Below are 12,366 nucleotides of genomic sequence, written 5' to 3'. Positions count from 1 at the left end.
AATACACCTCACGTTTACCTCCCAGGACCTTTTCAATGCCTTGTATTAAAACAGGTTTAGGTGGCTCAGGGTGTGCATAAAGAAAGTGGTGAGCACTCTGTAACACTTAGTTATTCCTTAAGTTTTGTTTTTTAGCATTGCCATAGTGAGATATATAATGTATGTATATACATTATGGCTGGGAGACCACTACAGCTTGTGCCAATTACAGTGGCCCCATTGTACCTAATCTGCATGTCTTTGAACTGTGGGGGAAACCGGAGCACCTGGAGGAAACCCACACAGGCACGGGGAGAACATGAAAACTCCACACAGAAAGTCCACCATCAGCTGTGAGGTTCAACTCCAGAACCTTTTTGCTGTCAGTTCTGAACCTCACCATGCTGCCAGTTTCCTGCTGCAAAAAAGGCAGACAAGTTTGTAAATTGTGGTTTCGTTGCAATATGACAAGCTACAAGTTTGGTCTTATAAACATTAAGGGAGAAGGAAATAAAAGAGGTGGTTATTTCTAGCTACTATAATGTAAGTGAAAAACAGGAAATTGTTTTGTGAATGTTTCACAATATTACATGAAGAACAACTGGACAAAAAATTAGGACAGCATTCAAAAATAATTTTGAAATTCATATAATTGTGGAGTAAGGAATAACACATTTTGTGGCATGATATTATAGGAAAATAAGCAACTTTGGTGTAATTACAGCCTATCTTCTAGCAGTAGTTATTTTTATATACTACCATATGGGCACCTTGTACGTAGTTATAAAATTACTATCTGCTTTCATGCAGACAGCATCCATCAGTGGAAATGGACTGCAATCGGACAACCAATATGAGATATTCTTTGAGTGATGGATCATTTCCAGCACAGCAATGACACTAACATTGACATCACTAACAATCGTGAGTGTTGTGCTCAGCTTTTTGTTAATCCTCCTTTACCTCTTTATCACTCTCAGTTTATATCGGGAACACGGCTCTTGGCCAGATAGTTTTGTTTGTATTCTCAAGCTAGCAGGTGTTTAAAGGAAATACGCAGAACCATGGCCTCACTTTTGTTTATAAATGCCTTGAGACCTCAAGAATGGCATAGGAATAGTTTTAAGCATTAACAATAAATCTAATATAGTAATTTTTTACAATTAAGGTGATTCATATAGGTAGCGGTCTGAGTGAATGACCTTGACGTCCGTGACGTCACAGTAGGAAGTCTATCAGTCTCATCGCCATTTCTGCTATACTAAAACAGAGCTAACTGCAACTCCAATCCTCCATTTTGAGCTAATTTATCACCATGCCACATAGATGTGTTGCTGGAAGGTGCAGCAACACAACAGAAGGTGGATTTATGTTGCATTCATGGCCCAAGAATGTTCAAACTGCAAAGATTTGGACGTGTTTTGTGAGAAGTTCACGGGCACATTGGGTGCCTACGAAGTGGTCTCTCCTCTGCTCTGCACATTTTACTGAACACTCGTACAAGACCTCTGATTTGTTGAGGAGCGTTGGCTATAAGCCTGTATTGAAAGAGGGTGCAGTACCAACAATTAAAGAAAACTACAAGAAAAGGAAAGTAAGTTCAGTTGCACCAGTCCTCCCGGAGTGAGCCGAGGGTTGTTGCTAAAACCCAGGACAGAACGGGACATATTATCGCTCAGGCAGTAACCTCCCTGCGGTTGTTGCTAAAACTGGTGACGTCCCATCCCGTCCCAGGTTTTAGTAATTGCCTGAGCCGAGCAGTAATGGCGGAGTACTCAGTATGGAGAAAATGGAGAATGAGTGGACCAGCCGTCAGATTTCTCCATTGGATATGCTTGCCTCAGTAGCAATATCTTGCCCTTACATGGAAGAAGCGAATGAAGGGAGAATTGAATGAACAACTGAAAGTCAGATTGTTTCAAAACAATAGGCCACAAGAAGCAAGAACACAGACGGGTAAGCTGCGACTCTCAGTTGGATACAAAACAACAAAAACAACAACACTCGTTGTTTACCTACATTTAGTTTAATACATGTAACTCATATTGTGTGTTTAAGTTACCAGTATAAGATTATTTAATTTGCTTCAGAATGTGATTGTCTCAGTTCATCTGATTATTTAATTAGCCTTTTATATTTTATCAGTGAAAATGCAGGCATGTACATGTATGTTGCATAAGTTATAACACCTATCCTGTTTTAATGAGAGTCAACTCATAATCAATGAAGTCAAATCAGTCTTAGTTGAGCAAGTCGGTAACGGTATTTCTTACTTTCACCATATATTTTTATTTATATGACTTTGGTCTATAGCTGTCAAAGGCCTTGGCCTTAAAACTGGTTCCTGCTGTGATGTCACCCACTTAGGGCTGGCTGGCTCAGCGGGGCAGCTCAAATGCCAACTTTGTGGTCGATTTTAACTCTCAAAAATATATATTTTTTATTCCCATTTATGCAACATACAAGAGTCAAGGATGGAGATACTATCCACTCAGAAATTTATTTAAAAATAAAGGTTCTGCATATTTCCTTTAAATACCCCAAGAACACTCCAGTGCTTGATAAACTTAGTATCAGTAGTTCGAGTGTATTACAATGTTCATATCACTGATGTGCAAAGAAAGATCAAACACCTAAATAATACTTGCTCAGCACTGGACCACTAGTGACCCCTCTGAAAAACAAAAATGTGTTCTTCAGAAGCTGCTGGTTAATAAAATAAGCATAAAAAGTGGAAACATTTGTCCATTAGGGGGCAGTGGTGATTCATGTTCATACTTCCTATTAGAAGACTATATTTAATTATTCTCTCCACATTCACTGGATATGAGCAATCCTGCGCTCTCATTGGCTACTCTACTACAAGGCTATCAGCTCATATACCGTGAATAGAGAAAAATAAAATAGCAGCGCGAGTCGCTGAACCAACCGAGGATGAAATAAAAGTTCTACTCAAAAATAAACCCCCCCAAAATAAAAAGCACAACAAAATATGGAATAAAAGTATTTGATGGTAAGAACCTCTCTTTTTTTACTTTTTAAGAATTATTATTACAGCATTTTCACAAATCGGTACTGTCTTTATCTTTAAATTTTAATGCTTTATCTTTAAGCATTAAAATTTGTTAAATTTTTTTAGACTGGTTCAAAATCTCAAAGAAGTTTGAAATTTACATAGCTGAAATGCCCAAGGAAGAATTAAATAAATGTCTAAAGCTATTCTGTACCTTGGCACGACAGCAAGACGGCACTTTCTACAAAAAACAACAACACTAAAGTCAATTTATGCAGCCGTCAGTAGGTTTTTAAGAAGTCTCCCTAAGCGGAAATGATTTTGTTGGACGTTTTGTATAAAATTTTTATTTATCGAATTTACAAAAAATTAAAATTAAAATTCTCTGTTTTTCAAAATCCAGTGAATGTGAATAGAATAAAACAATTATTCCACTCAATCTCGTCGTACATGGCTTATAGCCAACTCGGCGCTATGCGTCTTGTTGGCTATCAGCTCATGTACGACTCAATTTTGTGGAATAATTGTTAAATATTGTATTTTTAAAAACACTTTTTTTGCAAGTTTCTTCAGTAATCAAATGATGTGTGCTTCTTTTCTTTATCACTTAATCATCAAGAATGCAGCTGTGAGTGTGTGTGTGTGTGTGTGTGTGTGTGTGTGTGTGTGTGTGTGTGTGTGTGTGGCCACAGTAGATAGGGAGGTTATGGAGGTTGCTCTTGCCTTGTATCCATCAGACATAATAACAGACCTCTTTCTCTCTCTCCACCCCTACATGGTGAGAATATAAGTTAACGTCACAGGTTCCAGGGCCTTAGTGGAATCAGTGCTACAGCAACTTCAGTTCCTCATAGGTTAGCAGCAGAATGGACAACGCTACGTACAGCTATTCATCCGACTGCACTCCACTCACAAACTGCAAGTCCTCACGCAAACCGCTCGGGTCAACGGTGGTGAATATGGGCCCTGTGACGAAAAAACCTCTCAATGACTACCTGGTCTGGTCCCTCTGCAACACCTTGTACGTCAATTTCTGCTGCCTCGGCTTCATGGCCCTCATTTACTCCATCAAGGTGAGAAAGAGCCTGTAACCTTTCTTTCTGGCTCAAATTCTCTCACCCTCTGTGCTGTTTTTTTTTTTTTTGGAAATGCAATTTACAAAAAGTGAGAAAGTAAACAATATCAGAATAATAACTACTTTTATTTTATATGTGACTGCTGTAAAATTTTTAAAGTTGGGAATTTGTGTGGTGTATGGTTTTTTTCTTCTGTTTCTTGGGTGTCCAGCTAGCTGAACAAAGTGTTGTTGTTGTTGTTCTGATTTAAAGACAATGCTGAACACTTTTGGGCTGAGGGCAGAACAAGAATAGCATGGGTTCTGCACAAGAATGCGTGTGTGTGTGTGTGTGTGTGTGTGTGTGTGTGTGTGAATGACAGAGAGAGAGAGAGAGAGAGAGAGAGAGAGAGAGAGCAGCAGCCTGGCACACTTCCTCTGTTATTCTGAAATTAGAGACACTCATGTTTATAAATGGAGTGTAATTAGTAGGTAGCTAATAGCATAGCCATTCCCTGAGATTACATACAGTACTGGAGACATTTCTCTCTCTCTCTCTCTCTCTCTCTCTCTCTCTCTCTCTCTCTCTATCTATCTATCTATCTCTGTTTATTTCTCTTTTTGGTTTGGCTGGACAAAGCTTCCTTCTGCAAAGGTCAAACCAAAGAATCAGACCATAGCATGAATTTAAGTCTGTATTACATATGGTGTGTGTGTGTGTGTGTGTGTGTGTGTGTGTGTGTGTGTGTGTGTGTGTGTGCGTGCTTCTCACCACCCACAGGCACGAGACCAGAAGACCCTGGGAGATATGCGTGCTGCTCAGGAGTGCTCAGACAAGGCTAAGTGGTACAATATCCTGGCATCTGGCTGGAACTTGCTGGTGCCGCTGCTTTTCCTCGGGCTTCTTGGACTGCTTATCGTCCACCTGGGCAGCATGCAGGGAAGCTTTGACTTCTTCGGAGAAGATGGCTTCCAGAATTTCATGAAGCTCTTTGGCAGTTAGACAGCAAAGGAAACAACTGGCAAAAAAATCCACCAATGAACAATAGCTATCTCTGGACTTATCACCCTCAGTGTTTCATAAACTTTTTTTTTTTAACTTCTTGCTAGTGAGTCATTGTATTATTATTATTATTATTATTATTATTATTATTATTATTATTAATAAATTTGTTTTCAGATTCTTGTATGGTAAATGAGAAATATCCAATCCATTTTTCCTATCACTCTTTATTTGAAGTTAATGTGACATTACTGGAATAAACTATTTAACATCATGAATAACTTTTATCTTGTCACTATTTTGGGTAAACCTGAATAATAACTTATAGGTAGAAACTCAAATGTGTGCAATGAACCTGTCTAGTCCTCTGTGTGTGTGTGTGTGTGTGTGTGTGTGTGTGTGTGTGTGTGTGTGTGTGTGTGTGTGTGTGTGTAACCACAGTACGTATATCAGACCTCTTTCACAGTTTCAGTGATATTTCAGAAACTCTTAATATTACTATTCACTAAGAGCATGGAAGATTTGGACCCCAGTCATGCGATATGTAATATCTTTAAGTGGAGAGTGGCGTAAATTATATTTTTTTTCTTTATGTTATAAAGGCCCAGTGTAATGCAGTTCCATCTTCATTTTTTTCTGAGAGGTGAACATGATGCTGTGGTGTCTGTATCCAAGTTTGGTGTCCGCTCTGTAATACTGCGGTTTGTATGTGCTGTGGGCTGCCCTGCCCTGTTGGGTTCCACTGCTGACCACTCCTTGCTCTGCTGGTATTTATATGATCTAAATGACAGACCTGCCTGCCAGTGCTTACTGCCCGCTCTATTTCTGCTGGCTAGAAGAGTGGAGACAGATGTGGAAGGACTGATTAAAGAGGAGAAAACACATATACCTCTGTCCCTCTCTTTCCTGAAATACACGCACACACATTTTAGTACTAGCTAGTATCAGGAAAAGCTGCATTTGCTCTTTTTCATTTGAGCCTTGTATGATTTTAACACATCGCTCAAATACTGTATATAACAAGTTTAGCTTTCTGCACATCATTATTCAACATGAGTTAATGTGTATAGATCATAGAGTGTTTAGCGTAAATATTCCTAATGCTCAAAAAATTGTGAATTTAAAAAAAATTGTTAAAACCTGGAACTAAAATGGAATTAAGTGGGATTATATGCCATGAATCCTCATGAAAATCAAGGGGTTATCAAAACAAGTCCAGGACAAAGTTCTAGGTAAATATCAATCAGGGTTTTGTTCTAATAATATTACAAACTTTGAACATCCTGCAGAGCATTGTTAAAAAACATTATTAAAAATGAACCAAAGTTCTCCGGTTTGATGAGACAAAAACGGACCTTTCTGGCCTTTGCACAAAGCACTACATTTAGTGGAAACCCAATACTGATCATTACCCTGAGAACACCATCCCCACAGTAAAGCATGGTGGAGGTAGTATAACGTTGTGGGGATGCTTTTCATCAGCAGGAAGTGGAAAAACTGGTTAGGGTTGAGGGCAGGATAGATGGAATGAAGTACAGTGCAATCCTACAAGGAAAAAAAAAGGTTCATCCTCCAACAGGAAAACAACTCGAAGCATCCTGCCTAAGCAACACTGGAGTGGTTCAAAAACAAGAATGCATGTGTGTTAGAATGGCACAGACAAAGGCCAGACCTTAATCCAGCTGAGAATCTGTGGCAAGACTTGAAAATTGCTGTTTATCCAAAGTCTCTGTTCAGTCCTACAGAGTTTGACCAATTTTGCAAAAGAAGTATGGGCAGAGGTAGTAGCTACATATTCCAGAAGACTTGCAGCTGTAAGATTCAAGATTCCTTTATTGTTATTGTGTAAGATACCCAATGAAATTCAGTGCACTGCCTTATGAAACAGTCCTCAGACGAAACGATCTTTATATACCTAAAAGATTCAAGATTTACATAAAAGATACAAGATTTACAAACATGAAAGATGTACAGACATAAGGGTTTATGCATTTACAAGATATAGACAAAATTTACAAATATCAAAGATGTACTAATGTACAGACATTCACATCACATCCACTGACCACTTGTGAAGGATATTGCACTTGGTAATAGATATTGCACAATAGAAGGATAGAAGAATATTGCACAATAATAGATATTGTGGTAATAGATATTGCACAATAGAAGGACATTGCACTTGGTAATTGATAAATAGATAAATAACCATAAGTATAAATATTGCACAAAATGTGAATAGATTGATACGTTATTGATTGTGGTGTGTGTGTGTGTAACTTCAGAGCAGAGTTCAGTGTGGTGATAGATTTGGGACAGAAACTGTTTTTGAATCTTGTGGTCCGTGCTTTGATTGAGCTGTAACGTTTGCCTGAGGGCAGACATTTGAACAGCTGATGGGCAGGGTGGGATGAGTCCTTTAGGATGTAGTGTGTTTTCTGCAAGTAGCAGGATGTGTATATGTCCTTAAGAGCAGGTAGCTTCTTGTTGATGATTTTTTCATGCAGTCTTTATGACTCTCTCCACTTCCTCTCCATTTATGTTCAGTGACAGATGAACATCCTGATGTCTTCTGAAATCAATTATCAGATCCTTGGTCCATAATAACCTGCCTCAATGACTACAGGCCCATAGCTCTGACATCTATACTCATGAAGTGCATGGAGAAACTGGTACTCAAATACATCAAGGATGCTCTCCCACCTACTCTGGACCCTCATCAGTTTGCATACAGAACCAACAGATCAATGGATGATGCCATCTCCATTGCCCTCCACACTGTAATCCACAAACAACAATCATGCATACGCTCCTTATTGTTCCAGGTGGTGCAGTACAGTGTGGAGGGCAATGGAGATGGCATCATCCATTGATCTGTTGGTTCTGTATGCAAACTGATGAGGGTCCAGAGTAGGTGGGAGAGCATCCTTGATGTATTTGAGTACCAGTTTCTCCATGCACTTCATGAGTATAGATGTCAGAGCTACGGGCCTGTAGTCATTGAGGCAGGTTATTATGGACTACTTGGGAACTGGCACTATGGTGGATGTCTTCAGACAGGTGGGAACAGTGCACTGTTATAGGGAAGGGCTGAATATATTTGTAAATACCTCAGTTAATCCCATAGTATAGTCTCTGAGGACCCGTCCTGGGACGCTATCCGGGCCAGTTGCTTTCTGTATGTTTATGTTGCAGAGTGTGCATGTGACATCTGCAGACTGTATGATGAGGCAGCTCGTGTCTGTGGCTGGAGCAGTGGTCATGATAGTCCTTGTGCTATCCCTCTCATGGCGACCAAAGAAGTGGTTGAGTTGCTTTGTCAGTGAGGTACTGCTGTTGCTGGCGGTCAGGTTGGTGGTGTTGTCTTGTGTTATGATGTGGTGTATAACTTGCCATGCCCCACAGGGATCTGAATTATCAAAGTAGCCCTCAATCCTCCTTCTGTAGGCTGCTTTGGCATCTCTGATAACCTCTTCTCAGTTCCGACCTGGCAACACTGTACTGCTGTGTGTCCTCAGCCTTGAAAGCCCTGTTGCGGGCTTTTAGCAGTAGTCGGACATCTTTTGTGATCCATGGTTTGTCACTGGAGAGGACAGGGATTAATTCTGTAGCAGTCATAGTGTCCATGCAGCTTTTTATGCAAAACAGGACAGTGAAAGTGTAGGTGTTGATGTCATCATCCTCGAATATGGTCCAGTCAGTGTGACTGAAACAGTCCTGAAGCTGTTCAGAAGCTCCACTTGGTCACACTTGTATAACTTTAGTTGTTGGTTTAACTGTGTTGATAATGGGTCTATGCGCCGGAGTTAAGAACAGGGAGATGTGATCAGACTGGCACAGATATGGAAGAGGATTGTGTGGCAGTGGGGGCGTGGTCAAGCGCCGGTCTGTGACAGGAGGGCGGAGTCAGGGAAGGTGAGTGGCAGAATCACTACACCTGAGAGCAATTAACCTGTGTTTGTGTGTCTTCCCAGTGACTGCGCACTATATAAGGAGGGAGAGCAGAGAGCAGAGGAGCTCTTCCCTGAACAGACACCAGTCGTGTGTGTCTGAGTGACTGTTATACTGAAATGTGTGACAGTAAATGCTAAATTTGAACCTGATCTCTGTCCTGCTGTCCTCTGTGCTCCACCCACCTGTTCCGAACTGCCACAGTGGTGCCGAAACCCGGGATCTGGAGCACAGCAGCCTCACAGCCCCATGGAGTCCTCCCTGTTCGCTGAACTGGTCCACGCCCTCGCCACAGCCCAGCAAAGCCAGCACCAGGCGCTACTCACCCTCCGAAAGGAGCAAGAAGAGCGGTTCGAGGCCCTGGTGTTGGCCCAACAAGAAGATCGACAGGCGTTCCGGCACCTCCTCGCGTCGGCGGGGCCCACCAGCGCTCCTACCGCGGGCCCGTCTCCCCTCACCGTCACCAAGATGGGCCCGCAGGACGACCCCGAGGCATTCATCACTCTCTTTGAGCAAGTCGCCGAAGCCTCGGGGTGGCCGATGGAGCAGCGTGCGGTGCGCCTCCTACCCTGCTCACAGGAGAAGCACAGCTGGCCGCACTACAGCTCCCCGCCGACCGCCGGCTGGCTTACGTGGACCTCTGCCGGGCCGTCCTCCAGCGCATGGGGCGCACTCCAGAACAGCAGCGCCAGCACTTCCGCGCGCTGCGCTTGGAGGAAGTCGGCCGGCCGTTCGCATTTGGCCAGCAGCTCCAGGACGCCTGCTGGCGGTGGCTGAGGGCCAACAACCGCGACCCCGAAGGAATCCTCGACCAGGTGGTGCTGGAACAGTTCGTCGCTCGCTTGCCAGCAGGAACTGTGGAGTGGGTCCGGTGCCACCGCCCGGCGTCGCTGGATCAGGCAGTCGAGCTGGCGGAGGACCATTTGGCGGCTGTCCCAGCGGCAGGACAGCAGATGGCATCTTCTCTTCTCTCCTCTTCTCTCTCTCTCTCTTCCTCCTCCTGTGTCCCGTCCTCGCCCCATTCCCCCACCGCGGAGGCGGGGGCCGGCACCACCCCAGACGGCCCGCCGCACCCGTGGTGCCCTCCCGTTTCTCCCTTCTGTGTCTGTCTCTCCCCCACCTCAGGTGAGTGAGCCCCAGATCACCGGTGCAGAGGGAAAGCCCAGGCCGGTTTGCTGGCACTGCGGGGAGCCGGGCCACCTTCAACAGCAGTGCACGGCAATGGAAGTGGGCGCGGTGGTTTGGATCCCCGACGCGCCAGAGGCCGCCCTCGATCGGGCCGGAGTGTATCGCATACTGGTGAGTATCCAAGGGGATACATATCAGGCGTTGGTGGATTCTGGTTGTAACCAGACCTCAATTCACCAAAGCCTGGTGCAAAACGAGGCATTGGGGGGAGCACAGGGGGTGAAGGTGTTGTGTGTGCACGGGGATGTTCACCGCTACCCTTTGGTGTCGGTCCACATTATTTTCAGAGGGGAAAAATTTATAGTGAAGGCAGCGGTTAATCCTCGCCTTACCCACTCTTTAATTTTGGGGACTGATTGGCCGGGATTTCGGGGTTTAATGACACGCCTAATAAAGAGTGGGTCCTGCCATTTAATAGGGGGAGGTCCCGGTGTCGCTTTGGCGGGAGCAGCTGTCACAGAGCCGTCTACGTCATCTCCACGTCAGAGTGAGGAGCCGCCGGCTCCTCCTCTCTGTATTGGGGAATCCCTCGTGGATTTCCCATTAGAGCAGTCGCGAGACGAGACTCTGCGACATGCATTTGACCAAGTGAGAGTAATCGATGGTCAAACGCTCCAGCTGAACGCCACCCCGTCCTTCCCCTACTTCGCAATTATGAAGGATAGGTTATACCGAGTGATGCAGGACACTCAAACTAAAGAGCGAGTCACGCAGCTTTTAATTCTGAAGAGCCGCTGGGAATTGGTATTCCAGGCGGCTCACTTTAATCCCATGGCTGGACACTTAGGGCAGGATAAAACACTAGCCCGAATAATGGCCCGATTCTATTAGCTGGGGATTCGCGGCGATGTTCGTAGGTGGTGTACGGCATGCCGCGAATGCCAGTTAGTAAATCCAGCGGCCATTCCAAAAGCGCCTTTGCGCCCCCTTCCATTAATCGAGACCCCGTTTGAGAGAATTGGGATGGATCTCGTCGGGCCATTAGATCGGTCAGCACGAGGGTACCGCTTTATATTAGTTCTGGTGGACTATGCAACGTGATACCCGGAAGCAGTGCCTCTGCACAATATCTCAGCACCCAGTATTGCAGAGGCGCTCTTCCGCGTCATCTCCCGAGTTGGAATCCCGAAAGAGATTCTGATTGATCAAGGCACTACATTTATGTCACGGACACTGCGTGAACTGTATGGGTTACTGGGGATTAAGCCGATCCGCACCAGCGTGTATCACCCACAAATGGACGGTTTAGTAGAACGGTTCAACCGCACCCTCAAAAATATTATTAAAAAATTCGTAAGTGAGGACGCATGTAATTGGGATAAGTGGCTCGAGCCCTTGCTGTTCTCAGTGCGAGAGGTCCCCCAAGCCTCCATGGGTTTCTCCCCATTCGAATTATTATATGGGCGTAAGCCGCGCGGCATCCTAGATGTGCTGCGGGAAAATTGGGAGGAGGGACCTTCACAAAGCAAAAACGAAATTCAGTATGTTATGGACCTGCGCTCAAAACTCCACACGCTCACCCACCTAACTCAGGAGAATTTGCGGCAGGCCCAGGAACGGCAAGCCCGCCTGTACAACAAGGGTACGCGCCTTAGAGAGTTCACTCCGGGAGATAAGGTACTCGTACTGTTGCCCACGTCGAGCTCCAAATTGATTGCCAAGTGGCAAGGACCCTTTGAGGTCACACGGCGAGTCGGGGATGTCGACTATGAGGTGAGGCGAACGGACAGGGGTGGGGCGCTACAGATTTACCACCTCAATCTGCTTAAACTCTGGAACAAGGAGGTCCCCGTGGCATTGGTGTCGGTGGTTCCGGAGAAGGCGGAGCTGGGGCCGGAGGTTCAAAAAGGTACATTGGCATCACATACCTCTCCGGTCCCCTGTGGAGACCACCTCTCCCCGACCCAACTCACGGAGGTCGCCCAGTTGCAGACCGAGTTTTCAGATGTGTTCTCGCCCCTGCCCGGTCGCACTAACCTCATAGAGCACCACATAGAGACGCCCCCGGGGGTGGTAGTGCGTAGCCGCCCTTACAGGCTACCCGAACACAAAACAAAGGTGGTTCGGGAAGAACTTCAGACCATGCTCGAAATGGGCATCGTCGAGGAGTCCCACAGTGACCGGAGCAGCCCGGTGGTCTTGGTACTCAAGGCCAACAAGTCGGTCCGGTTCTGTGTG

The 12,366-nt window shown here is 44.8% G+C and overlaps 1 protein-coding gene across 1 annotated transcript; it reads left to right on the top strand.

Moving 5' to 3' along the window:
* The first annotated feature begins 3,831 nt into the window (after positions 1 to 3,831).
* On the top strand, positions 3,832 to 5,106 carry LOC132872909 (interferon-induced transmembrane protein 5-like). Its single transcript, XM_060908031.1, has 2 exons — positions 3,832 to 4,065; positions 4,828 to 5,106. Exons 1-2 carry the CDS (start codon positions 3,859 to 3,861, stop codon positions 5,047 to 5,049), a joined length of 429 nt encoding a protein of 142 aa, XP_060764014.1. The 5' UTR covers positions 3,832 to 3,858; the 3' UTR covers positions 5,050 to 5,106.
* The last annotated feature ends 7,260 nt before the right edge of the window (positions 5,107 to 12,366 follow it).

Source organism: Neoarius graeffei, chromosome 2, assembly GCF_027579695.1.
Source record: "Neoarius graeffei isolate fNeoGra1 chromosome 2, fNeoGra1.pri, whole genome shotgun sequence".
Classification (NCBI taxonomy): Eukaryota; Metazoa; Chordata; class Actinopteri; order Siluriformes; family Ariidae; genus Neoarius; species Neoarius graeffei.
The sequence above is the reverse complement of the archived record's forward strand: the minus strand, read 5'-3'. Positions and strand labels throughout refer to the sequence as shown.